Raw genomic sequence first — 14,261 nt, forward strand, 5'->3', positions numbered from 1 at the left:
CCCCATGCACTGGAAGAGCAGAGTCTTAACCACTGGACCACCAGGGAAGTCCTATCCCCCACTTTTAAGTAGCTTTTCCAGAAACTCCACACAACGATTTCTACTTAATGTAATTGGTAAGAACTATGCAGATGAGGAGGCCAGGCTCCCGTGCCGCCATGAAAAAAATCAAGGATCTGACTGATAGTAAGGAAAACAGAAGAATGGATATTGATTAACCAAATATCAGACTGTCATGGCAACGTATTAATATAACCTTTTAAAAAGTTATCCTCTGGGCTTCCCTGGTGGCGCAGTGGTTGAGAGTCAGCCTGCCGATGTAGGGGACACGAGTTCGTGCCCTGGTCCGGAAAGATCCCACGTGCCGCGGAGCGGCTGGGCCCGTGAGCCGTGGCCTCTGAGCCTGCGCGTCCGGAGCCTGTGCCCCGCGAAGGGAGAGGCCACAACAGTGAGAGGCCCGCGTACCGCAAAAAAAAAAAAAAAAAAAAAAAAAAAGTTATCTTCTTTGAGGATGTGCACAGGGGATGTAACCTCTCCCCAATACCCTGCTTTTCTATTTTTTCTGGGCACACTGTCTTTCTGTGTATACAAAATTGGCCCTTTAAAATGATCCCCCATTCCTGTAGATTAATAAATAAAGGAATCCTTCATTTCTCTCAATCATCGTTCAGTTTATACATTCTCTGAAGCCATGGCCCAGCTAACTAGCCAGCTAACTCTGAAAGATTAAAGAACTCCCAGTTCTTGGGACTAGAGCCACAATTTGTGACAACTGCCCTGAAATCTTTTTAAATGGCTCTATTAATCATGTGGGTTTATTGTAGGCTTCCCATACTTAACACTATATGCTTCGGGTTGAACCAGCATTACCCTTCCAAACCCTGTTTTCAATCAGTTTTATTTTGACATTAAGTGATTCCAGTTACAGACAAGTTGCATTTTCCATTCCCAGTTGGGCTTCCAAACACATGCCCCGTAATACTCAAGTACAATGCACACAAATGACTGGTTGCAGATAATTCTTAACCTATGGTTTTGCTGATCCTATGCAGACCCCAAAGCATGTAAACCTGCCATTGGAGTCAAGCCAGGGTCAACATGTCCCAGTTTTTCTAATCGTCATTGCTGATAATCCTTTACCCTCATCCCTCTATTTGCAAACAATATATCCTTGGAAACTACATGTCCATGTCATTAATGAAAGAATTTTAAAAGCAAAAAAATCCCAGTGCCAGGTTTCTCCAGGATCAAGAAATGGAGAAAACACGTTGTTCTTCCTTTTTCTTTTCTGTTTCTGACTCCTGTTTTCTTTTCCAAATATCTTTTCGGACTTGTCCTTTTTTTTTTTTACCCCCCATGCTGCACGGCTTGCGGGATCTTAGCTCCCCAACAAGGGACTGAACCCAGCCCTCAGCAGTGAGAGCACACAATCCTAACCACTGGACCACCAGGGAATTCCCTAGATTTGTCCATTTTTTATCATGCTAGGGTCAGTCACTTTGACTGCCATGCTGTCATTAATGCTGGTGAATTAACTGCCATTGAGACGTTCAACTAACCCTCACCCTACATATTAAACACACACACAGGGCTTCCCTGGTGGCGCAGTGGTTGAGAATCCGCCTGCCGATGCAGGAGACACGGGTTCGTGCCCTGGTCCGGGAAGATCCCACATGCCGCGGAGCAACTAGGCCCGTGAGCCATGGCCACTGGGCCTGAGCGTCCGGAGCCTGTGCTCCGCAACGGGAGAGGCCACAACAGTGAGAGGCCCGCATACCGCAAAAAAAATAAAATAAAATAAAAAAATAAATAAACACACACACATACACAGAGACCCAGCCACAGCGTTGGCTCAACCCCAGCCAGTCCCTACCTCTGTCCACCATCAAACCTCTGTCTTGGCCCTGATGACCAGCCTGAGACCAACATCCTTCCTGGCAGCTGCCCCAAAAGAATCACTAGCAACTCCTTGCTTAGAAATTGGACTCCAAATGTTTTCTTTTTCTTTTCTTTTCTTTTTTTTTTTCTGGCCACACTGTGCTGCATGAAGGATCTTAGTTCCCCGACCAGGGATGGAACCCGTGCCCCCTGCAGTGCAAGCACGGAGTCCTAAACACTGGATCTCCAGGGAATTCCCTGGACTCCAAATCTTGAAGAGGTTGAGTCATGGTGAGGGGCAGGCTGCTCTGGCATTTCTTCGAGTTACTCTTCCCCAATTTACTATTTCCTTTTGTGTAGCTCTTTCCTCCAGTAGAAAAACACTAAACTTATTGTCTTTTTTTTTCTTCTCACTTTCCTTTAGCGTCGAGAAGTGGCAAAGACAGTTTTCTGTTTGGTCGTAATTTTTGCTCTGTGCTGGTTCCCTCTTCATTTAAGCCGTATTTTGAAGAAAACCGTGTATGATGAAATGGACACGAACCGATGTGAATTACTTAGGTATGATCCTCTGTACTCAGGAGGAAATTGGAGTTTCTCTGATTTCATATTTATAAGACTTTTACAAAACCACCTACTCTACATTCTCAATAGCCCTGAAAATTAAAACTGCAAAGTTGATTGTTTTTCTTTAGCTGACATAGCCCATAACTGATCTCAAAAATTTGCACAAGCCATATCAGTAATTTTGCTGCTCCCCTCCTGGGGCTGTGCATAATAGTTTGGGTTAACCAAGTGCTGGGTATATGTGTAAATGTTCCGCAGAACTGAAATTACCATTTAAACAAGGACTTAAAAAAAAAAAAATTCTGGGGCTTCCCTGGTGGCGCAGTGGTTGAGAGTCCGCCTGCCCATGCAGGGGATGCGGGTTCGTGCCCTGGTCCGGGAGGATCCCACATGCCACAAAGCGGCTGGGCCCGTGAGCCATGGCCGCTGAGCCTGTGCGTCCGGAGCCTGTGCTCCGCAACGGGAGAGGCCACAACAGTGAGAGGCCCGCGTACCACAAAAAAAAAAAAAAAAATTCTGACTGCCACCTATAAGAAATGCCTTCTGGGCAAGAAAAATGCTTATTCTAGAGATAAATGCTAGTTAGCAGATTTGAAAACATGTTCTAATCTGTCCTCTATTTTCTTTTGCTCTAGTTTCTTGCTGCTCATGGATTACATCGGCATTAACTTGGCAACCATGAATTCATGTATAAACCCAATAGCTCTATATTTTGTGAGCAAGAAATTTAAAAATTGTTTCCAGGTAAGACGTTTTGCAAGCATTTTTAAAGAACAACCAAATGAGTATATTAAGTAACCAACAGGCATGGTTCATTCCAGTTGTAAATATCACTTTCATTAGCTGTACTTTTCAGTAGAGAAGTGAAAAATCACATTTTGTTACCCAGAAAGAGGGTCAAATGGTCAGCATAACAGAAAAGCAATATCTATTCCGACAACAACATATTCAGAGGTTAAAGCAAAAAGAGCTAACTTAATAACATGCCAATTTAGTATCCTGCTTTAAAAAGAAATAATCCAACTTGAGCTCTAGGCCAACAGAATAGATAAAACTTATTCATCTCAACAAAACATAAACTCATTGTTAAGAAAGCTCTTGCTAAATGCTATTTAGTAGTACACTTAACAATAGCCTTTTCAAGGAAAGTAAATGTTTATGGCTCTGGAAATCTGAACTAATGTAATTTAATTCGAAATCAGTTTCCTTCTGTTTTTCACAGCTCCCTGTAGCTAAGCTAACCCATGTCCTCCCGAAGCTCCAAGCACTTCTTATTGAGGTGTCATTTTTCCAGTTCCTAGAATGATTTTAGCATAGAGTTAATCCTAACTGGATTCTGTTATCTTTGGCCAGGATGTTTAACTTCAGTTTATGGTACGTATTAGAAAGAGCAGCATAGAGTTCAAGGGTGCAGGATCTGGAAGCCAACAATCTTGATTTAGATCACAGCTCTGCACTAGCTGTCTTATCAGTTCCAAGTGGTACCCCTCCTGCTTCCTCAGTTTGCTCATCTGTAAAATCAGATGCTCACTGTATCTATCTCATGAGGTGGAATGCAGTGGGTTAATATATGTTAAGTGCTTGAGACAACAGAGAGTGCTCAGTATGAGTTTCTTGTTATTAGGGATAGAAGAGAGGAAAAACACAAGTGACTGCCCTTGTGGAACTTATAATCTAGAAGGAAACAGACAAATATTTTTTTTTAAAAATCATAGAAATCGATGAAACCTGGTGTGGAAGTTCTTGTTGCCGCACTTTTGAAGTCTAATGGGTCATGTTTACAAGTCATGAAATGCCCTAAGAAAGATTCTGCCCTAAGAAAGACTGACTAAAATGCAGGTCCTAACAAATACATTATGTAATCTGGAGCTAATATCAGTTTCTAATTAGTTTACATATTAACTAGAGGGGAAGGGAAAAAAATCAAGATGCAAACTCTCAGATGTTAAACACAGTTTTGACTGATCTTCATAAAAAGGCAGCATACCCAGGGGAAAGAGCCCAATAGAGAGAGTCCTGGGTTCTAAGTTCAGTTCTGCCTCTTATCATCCTCCCTAAGCCTCCCTGTTCTCATTCATAAAATGAGGAAAATAGCACCTACCCCCAAAAGCTGTTAAGAGCATCAGAAGAGGTGGCCAACGCAGAGAGCCAAGTAAGTGGTACACACTGAAGAAATGCCAGGCCTGAGACTTCCCTGGCAGTCCAGTGGCTAAGGCTCCACACTCCCAATGCAGGGGCCCTGGGTTCGACCCCTGGTCGGGGAACTAGTTCCCACATGCCGCAACTGAAAGATCCTGTGTGCCGCAACTAAGACCCAGCACAACTAAATAAGCAGATATTTTTTAAAATAAAAATAACTTTTAAAAACACTTAAAAAAAGAAAATGAACTGCCAGGACTCTCCCAGCCCTTTCCACCCATGCCCACCCCAAATCATTGAACACTCTCTCTCCACCAACACTGCCTTCCCTTCCTCTTTGACTCAGTGAATAAATTAAAATAAGAAACAAGGGATCTGTTGCTTTGCACTAGAATAAACTGTTTAACTTCTCCCTGGGCTTTCTCTAGTTGCGGTGAGCAGGAGCTGCTCTTCTTTGCAGTGCGTGGGCTGCTCATTGCAGTGACCTCTCTTGTTGCGGAGCACGGGCTCTAGGTGCGTGGGCTTCAGTAGTTGTGGCTCGTGGGCTCTAGAGCACAGGCTCTGTAGTTGTGGCGCACAGGCTTAGTTGCTCCGCGACATGTGGGACCTTCCCGGACCAGGGCTTGAACCCGTGTGCCCTGAATTGGCAGGTGGATTCTTAACCACTGTGCCACCAGGGAAACCCTGGTGGCCTTGTCTTAATTCGAGTCTATTCCTTCTCCCAGTCTTGCCTCTGCTGCTGCTGTTACCAGTCCAAGAGTCTGATGACCTCAGTCCCCATGAACGGAACAAGCATCCAATGGAAGAACCATGAACAAAACAACCATAACACAGAGAGGAGCAGCCATAAGGACAGTATAAACTAAACATCTTAAGGAACATTCATCAATATACTTCAAATCCTATTGGAGAAAAAAACACAAATCAACACAACAACTGCATCTCCAGAAATCTCTTCTTCCATCCTTCTCCCATGACTCAGTACCACCCCCTGGAAAAATGTTTTCCAAAACATTGAAGGGTTGACTGGTTTATACCCACAGATACAACGAATCTTACTGGGATTTATCTAATTTACATATTCTGCATGTTATATTCAGCCCTAAAAAACGGTGGGAGTTGGCGGGGGGAAAGGAGATTGTTCAGTTAAACCAGAAAGGTATATACTATCTTTGCATGAAAATAGAGTTTTCGGGTATGTGGCTAGCTTTCGTGGCGGTTCTGTAGAATGTTCCGTAAGAACTGGTCACCATGAAAAGCTTAGAAATTATAACAAGGTTTTCTATTTTTTTAAAGTAATTTTGTTTTTTTGGCCAAACACGGTATGGGTTTAAGTCTCCGTTATTTGAAATGTCATTCAGTGCCAGTATTTTTTAACTGCATAGTTGCCTATACAAATGATGATTTGAGCTTATTTACACATATTTTGCCCCCCAAAAAGAAGAAGACATAAAATGGACTTCAGGTGAGCAATTAGGTTAATGTTTCTCATGTCACTGGCTTATTTTTAAAACATAAATTCTCAAGCTGCAAGAGCTTACAAGAACTTAAAGCACAGACCGATATCCACATATGGCAGTTTAATAGCTGCTATTCAAACAATTTTTAAGAATCTATATTTTCTTTTTTAACGGTGTTTCAATACAGGAGACCTTGTGCATATTTTTATGTTACATTTAAAAATAATGCTTGAATGAAATAGTTCTATTTTTCATAAGCCCAATGTTTTTAATGGAAGCATGTTATGTAAAATCAATACCATATACTAAAATTTAAATGTATGTGTCATTTAACTATGCTCAAGACTTTCAGTGCAATGCACAGAAGTCCAGAGCACAGCCAGGAGAAAAAGACTGAGTATTTTTAGATTTGGAAATTTTCACTGAGGTTTATTTTTGGTTTTAGTAACATGTATACGTGTGTATATGTATGCAAATGTACATACATATATACGTATATATGTACACAAATCACCTCATAGTCTCTTGATTGCTTTTAAAATGTTAATTGGCAGTAAGACTTTTTTGGTCATTCCCTTTTTCATATAGGAATATAGGAAACATAATTTCAAAGAGTCCAGCTGAGTTTATCATGTCAGTGAAATATAATTGCCACCATGAACTTAAGGTTCTCTGGATTCCCAGTATGCACCTAAACACCTCCCTCACCCCAACTCCTCACATAGTCACCATTTCAAGAGGCCCACAGTGATTTCTGCTGGGCGTTTTCCACGATGTTTACAGACTGTGAGTACAGCAGAAAATCTTTTACTGTGTGTATATAAACATATATATGTATATATATATAAACAACGATACAGTTCTTTTAGCCAATTTTTCTGTGATTGTCTCTATGGAATGCACTCATGGGTGTGGTCTTTGCATGTGGTGGGACGTCTGTATGGACTTCACGTAACCTGATACTAATGCCCAGCAGTTGTGCCAAAGCACACACTCTAAGTGGAATCTAGGTAGATGTTCCTCTCGACAACCAGCCTCAGTCAGTTTTAATCTGTCTGTGTTCATAAATCTTGTGACAGTGTTACTATTACAAATGGAACGTGGCAGGCGGCATGAAAAAGGACGAGCCATGGGTAGACAATGGGGTTTTGGTTCATTGGTCGGTTGGTTAGAAAAAAGCAGTATTTGGGGTTATATTTTTTTCCTGTGCTGGAGCAAAAGTCATTAACATTTGAAGTATTATATTGTCCCAATTCCCAACTCAGCGTGGTGATGAGACTGACAAGTGGGCAGATGTTTCTATCACACTTCGCCAGAAAGATTGCTGATAATAAATTAGCTCAGCTGATTCTTTGGGCTGTATTTTAGCACAGTCTTGTATACAATGATATCCGGTTCCAGCCATCCAATTGCAGGGCTCCTTTACGTGTTAGCAGTCAAATTCCATTAGCCCACTGATGTGTCACGTGCAGTGACATATCCCTATAATGTAAGCCATACATTCACACCATTTTGTTTAGACAGTTGTCTTTTTTTAAAGATGCTTTGTCTCTTGCATATTAAAAATGCATTTTACAAGTTCAAAAAGTCATAGATTTCTGAATAACCACACAGGATTCCATGTGCATTTTGTTTATGGACCAGTAAGTGACCATGGTTGACTTGTAGGAATATTTCCAATTTCTACCTTTATCACATCTTTTCAAGTAAATCTGTAGAAATGAGCCAGAAGCCAAGGCCCTGCACTGGCAGTGGCCCATAAATATAAAATAAAAGTTTACAGAAGCCTTGCAGGTGTCTCTTCATTTGTATATAGTTCTATGTAGGAAATGTTTGTTACACAATACCTATTGCAAACCTCTCCCTAGCAATAGCCAGGTAAGCAGTTTTACTTTCAAACAGATGCTTCCTAACTGTACTCTACTCTCAACCAACTTTGCTGTATTGAACACTTAACTCTCCCATTCCTTCCTTCCTTCATCTTTCCTGTAAATTTTACTGAGCATCTACTATGCACCAGGAGTTCTTCTAGGTACTGGGGATATAGCAGGGAACAAAACAGGCAAAACGCCTGCTCTCATGAAGCTTGTGTTCTAGAAGAAGAAGTTGGACAATAAACAATTAGGATCAATAAACAATATGTCAGGTGGATACCTGGGGGAAAGACTCGTCTACATACAACTGCTTATTTGACATTTCTAACTGGATGACTAATAGACTTACTATATCTGAAACTAAGGTCCTGATATTCTTCTAACCTGTGCTGCTGTAATATTCCTCTGCTCATGTATTAGTCAAGGTTCTCCAGAGAAACAGAACCAATAGGATAGATAGATGAATAGACAGATAGATACATACAGACATACATACGTAGAAGATTCTTTGTGGGAATTGGCTCACATGATTATGGAGGCTGAGATATGTATGCCATGATGTGTCATCTACAAGCTAGAGAACCAGGAAAGCCAGGAATATAATTCAGTCCAAATCCTAAAGCCTGAAGAACAAGGGAGCTGCTGGTATAACTCCCAGTCTGAGGTCAAAAGCCTGAGAACCGTGAACAGCTAGCTCGCTGGTGTTAAGTCCCAGGGTCCAAAGGCCGGAGAACCAGGAGCACCAGTGTCCACAGGCAGGAGAAGATGGATGTCCCAGCCCAAGAAGAGGCAGAGGAAATCCATTCTTCCTCCTCCTTTTGTTCTTTTCAGGCCAGCTACTGACGGGTGATGCCTGCCCACGCTGGTGAGAGCAGATCTGCTTTACTCAGTCTCCTGACTCAAATGCTAATCTCTTCCACAAACACCCTCACAGACACACCCAGAAAGAATACATTCCTAGCTGCAGGGTGTCTGTCCCTTAGCCCAGCCAAGTTACACAGAAAATGAACCATCACAGCCCATCTTTTGAGGTGTCAGGACAGAAGCCTTGAAGTCCTGTCCCACTTCTTTCTCTCACAGCTTATACCCACTCCTCAATAAACTGTGACAGGTGCATCCTCAGTACCGAAACAAATTGGAGATTAAGTCCAAGAAGCAGCCAAGACACATGTGAATCTGTCACTAGTCTATTACCGCTATTGTTATTTTTAGTAGTATTGTTAGTCCATGAGAGTGTATTAAACACTATATATGTGTAGAGTGAAGAAAATGCAGTCAGTCTTCCAAAACCTTTCTAGGCCTGAAATTCTGATTCCTTTGTCTATAACATAACCTAGCACAGTACTGTACTTATTGATTTTTCTCCATACTTCAAACAAGCAAAGTTAAATCAAGGTACAAATCCACCACATGCAGTTGATCTTTTCTGAAATTCCAATGGAGTCTTCACATTGAAAAATCTCAGTGTTTTTTAATAATCCTACGTTAGAGAAGCTTCTGTCACACTCTAAGTAGTAACAAAGAAAAACCAGCATCTGTATTTGGTCAGCACTGATACTTCTACTTTTTTGTTTCTAAAACTGAAAGGAGACAGGCCACAGCTCTTAGAATCAGGGAATAACCAAGAACTGAAAATAACATTGTAACTGCAAAGCCAGCTTTCCCCATGAAGCATGCTAACAGGGTTCACTTTTTTTTTTTTTTTTTTGTGGTACGCGGGCCTCTCACCGTTGTGGCCTCTCCCGTTGCGGAGCACAGGCTCCGGACTCGCAGGCTCAGCGGCCATGGCTCACGGGCCCAGCCGCTCCGCGGCATGTGGGATCCTCCCGGACCGGGGCACGAACCCACGTCCCCTGCATCGGCAGGCGGACTCTCAACCACTGCGCCACCAGGGAAGCCCCCAGAGTTCACTTTTGATTTGATGAAGCCGAAAGGCCTAATATCTCATGGTTTCCCAAGCTTTTAGCATCAATAATATGCAGTTGATTCTGTGTTTCTTCCTGGGAGGTAATAAATTAGGAACAGCAATGCCACCCTAGATAGAATCAGAAGAGTCATGAATCTTCCGAAGGGAATGTAGAGAATTCCACAGATTTTTCCTTTTGGGTCCTAATCCACACAGTCTCCTTACCTAATTTATGTACATGGAACTGATCATCTTTTATTTGAATTTGATTCCCTGACAGTGGATGCAACTGTGTGCTTGGCGTTGTGTGACAGACAGATTTGTCCCAGATGGGAGAGAGTAACGGACGCTGCCCAGACTATGTAGTATCACAAGATCAGCCAAACCACAGGCCCCAGGCACCTACAAGGCACAGCTTGTCTCCCTCCATTTACACAAGTTTTTACAGAATAAGCCATTTCTCCATGACATATACCTCTCGATTTCTCTCAGAGTATGACAATTGGGATTCACTACAATTAAATTCTTGTCTTTTAAAGGATCCTGAAATGAGAAAATCTACTAAACGCGATTAAGTAAGGGGAACATATGTGCCTTTTTAGGCTTTTCAGGGCAAACATTCACGCATAATGAAAATTCGATCTCCCAGGTCCAGTCTTTTCTCTATTTTAGGCAACCCAGTGGGGTTAGGCCTGGATCACTTACTCTCAATCAAGCCCCTGTTGGCAGGGATGGAATTCTGCTGACCAGCTTAGGCCAAGAAGGGACAACTCCTGGAGCTGAAGTTGGGACAGGGTACAGGGGAGTAACTTCCCAAAGGAAAACCCATGTGTCCTTAGTAAGGGGAAAGGATGGACTTCTCTGGTGGTGCAGTGGTTAAGAATCTGCCAGCCGATGCAGGAGACACGGGTTCAAGCCCTGGTCTGAGAAGATCCCACATGCCACGGAGCCACTAAGCCCGTGTGCCACAACTACTGAGCCTGCGCTCTAGAGCCCACGAGCCACAACTACTGAAGCCCGCGTGCCACAACTACTGAAGCCTCTGCGCCTAGAGCCCGCACCACACTACAAGAGAAACCACCGTAATGAGAAGCCCGCGTACCGCAACGAAGAGTAGCCCCCACTCGCCAGAACTAGAGAAAGCCCGCACACGGCAACAAAGACCCAACACAGCCAAAAGTTAATTAAATAATTAACTAATTAATTTTGAAAGGGGGAAAGGAGAACAGCTGCACCACTTCTTTTCTCCATCTTTAAGGATATTGTTCATATATCCTGCTCCTCCTTATTTTCTGATGCTTTTTCACATTTTTAGCTCAGTTAATTCCTTGCTTTTTATTCTTTTCTTTAAAAATAATTTTTGCTCTTCAAATTATAAAAAATAATATATAAAATAGATGTAGGATATATTTATTTATTTATTATTTATTTTTTTAACATCTTTATTGGAGTATAACTGTTTTACAATAGTGTGTTAGTTTCTCCTTTACAACAAAGTGAATCAGTTATACATATACATATGTTCCCATATCTCTTCTCTGTTGCGTCACCCTCCCTCCCACCCTCCCTATCCCACCCCTCTAGGTGGTCACAAAGCACAGAGGTGATCTCCCTGTGCTATGCGGCAGCTTCCCACTAGCCATCTAATTTACGTTTGGTAGTGTGTATATGTCCATGCCACTCTCTCAGTTGGTCACAGCTTACCCTTGCAGAACAAAACAATAATTAATGAATGATCCTTATATGCAAGGGGAGAAATCCCTCTACATGGGGCATTTTATATATATATAATGTCTTACACTTCAATTTCTTACATTTAATTTATCCAGTTCTCTTCCACAACCAAGCTACACTGACTGTTCATCTTTTTATGAGTCTCCATGGAGACGTGTGTGATTTCTTTAGGAAAATTAAAGAGAAGCAGGATTGCAGCTGAATCATACATCTTGCCAGATTGTCTCCACAATGGCCCCACCAGTCCTGGATTGATCCATTATTAAAGATTTCAGGGCTCTGGGGACCTTGATATTGCTCCTCTTTACACGGGCGCCATCACACTGGAGGGAGACATACCTTTAGGTCTCTGTAGCAGACACTGTTGGAGACCTGACCAGATTCTCTTGGATCCTTTATACCAGCTCTGTTCACCCATCCCCACCTCCAGTGTTTTTGCTACTATTTGCTCCTGTAACTTTCAGTGGCCTGCCTTTGGACGCTGGAGCCCTCTAGCCTGTAAGGAGAAGAAGAGGAGCCTGGGAATTTTATATCCACCTCGATCACCACCATGACCTGTGGCCAAGGACTTACCAGTGTGTGAGTGTAAAAGCCCAGCTCTTGTGTCTCCGGTGGGGTAGATAGCAAGCACCGCCGGAGACCAGCCTCACCTGAAACCTCACCCTAAGAAAGGTGAGGAAGCTTATTCCCTTTCCCCAGCCTGCCTCTTCTACTCCCTCGCTGGTTTCTTCTGGGGGCTGGTACCTTAACAAACCACTGACACCCAAATCCCGGGCTCAAGGTCTCCTTCTGGAAGAACCTGACCAAAGACAGCACACATTTCTATCTCACTGCTGAACTTAAATGGCAAATTGCAGACATTGAACATGTCAGGTTCTTTAGCAAACGAAATGGCATCTGGTATTTGAAACCACTCTTTCAGTTTTTCTCTGTCTGGGGCAGCTGAGTGTGTATGAGAGCTCTCTGCTAACTAGCAATGCAGACTTCCTCGGCCTCAGTCCCATTTTCTGTGAAGGCCCAGTTGACCACTTTAGGAACTCCATTTCAGGCTCTTTGGAGCATGGCTGTTAAGTTTTTCTGTGTATCCAAACATTCCTCATATCAGAATTCCACTGCTATTGCCCTTAGAAGAACGTACCTCTCCCAAGTGGCCGCCAAATGCAGGTTTAGGTCATGTATGAAGCTGGAAATCAACGAGACGGGTAACAAGATTAGTGGGCTGTGGGTTGGGAAATGCAGATCTCAAGCACGGGCCACTCTTTCAAAGGGTTTGCCCGTGAGAGTACTAAGAGCTAAGATGACAGCAGGAGGAAGGCAGGGCCGAAGGAAAGGTTTTTATCTCTTCAAGAGAAAGACAACCTCAGCATTTTTAGGACAGTAGAATCAGACCCTTGATAGGAAGAGATCACAGATGGATGAAGAAAAGAAGATAACTGATGGATCAAGGTCCCAGAGGAGATGCAAATGGCAGCCTTGGAAAGGAAGAAGGATTCTTTCTCACTGACTAATCAACAGCATCTCTTTCTTCAGGCATGTGATTTCCTATGAGTTTCTACTCGTGAATGTCCTTTGTCTATATTAAGAACAAGAAAAGTCCTGCTTGTACTATAGGTAGAAGAGTGTCCCTTTTAAATCGTACCTTACAGGAACATCCTGGAAAGATACCCACCCAAGTGCACTGTCTGAATGAACTCTTCAGCTAGGTCAGCTCCTCGCTAGATGGACTCAGGGAAGACTGACCTACAGCTAGAGCCAGACCATCTCATCCACACTCCAGGCTGTCCATAGGTGCCAGTAGAAACCATAACTGTATGACTTTCCTGTAATGAACATGTTTTGCTCTGTGAACAGCATATACATAGAAAGAGAGAAAATTTATCTTCGTTTTTTGGTGATGATAGTGCTAAACTTTCTTCACTTTACCAACTGCTATTAGTCAGAGTTCTTCAGAGAAACAGAAACAACAGAACATACATACATAGCTACATATGAGAGATATATCACAGGAATTTGCTTGCATGATTATGGAGGCCGAGAAGTCCCACAATCTACCAACTTCAAGCTGGAGAACCAAGAAAGCCAGTCATATAATTCAGTCCAAGTGCAAAGCCCCTAGAATCAAGGGGGGATTGCGTAAGTCCTGGCCCGAGTCTGAAAGCCCGAGTACCAGGGCCTCCAATGTTCAAGAACAGGAGAGATGGATCACTCAGCTCGAGCAGAGAGAACAAATTCACGCTTCCTCCATCTTTCTGTTCTCTTCAAGCCCTCAGCAGATTGCGTGATGTCCTCCCTCGTTGCTGAGAGCAATCTTCTTTACTCAGTCTACTAAATGTTAATCCCTTCCAGGGACACTCTCACAGACACACTCAAAAATAACATTTTACCAACCATCTAAGCATCCCTTGGTCAAATCAAGTAAAAATAAAATTAACACATAAAATTAATCATCACAGTTATGCAATAAATATTTAAGGTAAATCAAAATCATTTTATTACATGCTTTCTCAGAGAATCTATCAGGGAAAATAAATTTTCACTAAGCTGGATAATAATACTATCCATACACCTATGCCTTAAAGCCTTTATTTTACAAACATTTCCTAATCTCATAGCTGTTCCACATTAAAGAGTCTTTCTCAGTCTTCCAAATCGATCAGTCAGGATGGCTGGTGGAGATTAAGCCCTGAAGTGGCCTAACACATTTTC

The 14,261-nt window shown here is 42.5% G+C and overlaps 1 protein-coding gene and 1 long non-coding RNA gene across 2 annotated transcripts in view; one reads left to right on the forward strand and one right to left on the reverse strand.

Annotated features, from left to right (window-relative positions):
- Positions 1 to 6,896, forward strand: part of EDNRA (endothelin receptor type A) — a 63,485-nt gene extending 56,589 nt beyond the window's left edge. The window contains exons 6-8 of the mRNA XM_059066732.2: positions 2,303 to 2,436; positions 3,078 to 3,186; positions 5,307 to 6,896. Coding sequence (XP_058922715.1) covers positions 2,303 to 2,436; positions 3,078 to 3,186; positions 5,307 to 5,447 — 384 coding nt within the window. The 3' untranslated portion in view covers positions 5,448 to 6,896. The remainder of the gene's footprint in view (positions 1 to 2,302; positions 2,437 to 3,077; positions 3,187 to 5,306) is intronic.
- Positions 1 to 14,261, reverse strand: part of LOC131758522 (uncharacterized) — an 81,810-nt gene that overhangs the window by 12,522 nt on the left and 55,027 nt on the right. The window lies entirely within an intron of this gene.

This window comes from Kogia breviceps, chromosome 6, assembly GCF_026419965.1.
Source record: "Kogia breviceps isolate mKogBre1 chromosome 6, mKogBre1 haplotype 1, whole genome shotgun sequence".
Classification (NCBI taxonomy): domain Eukaryota; kingdom Metazoa; phylum Chordata; class Mammalia; order Artiodactyla; family Physeteridae; genus Kogia; species Kogia breviceps.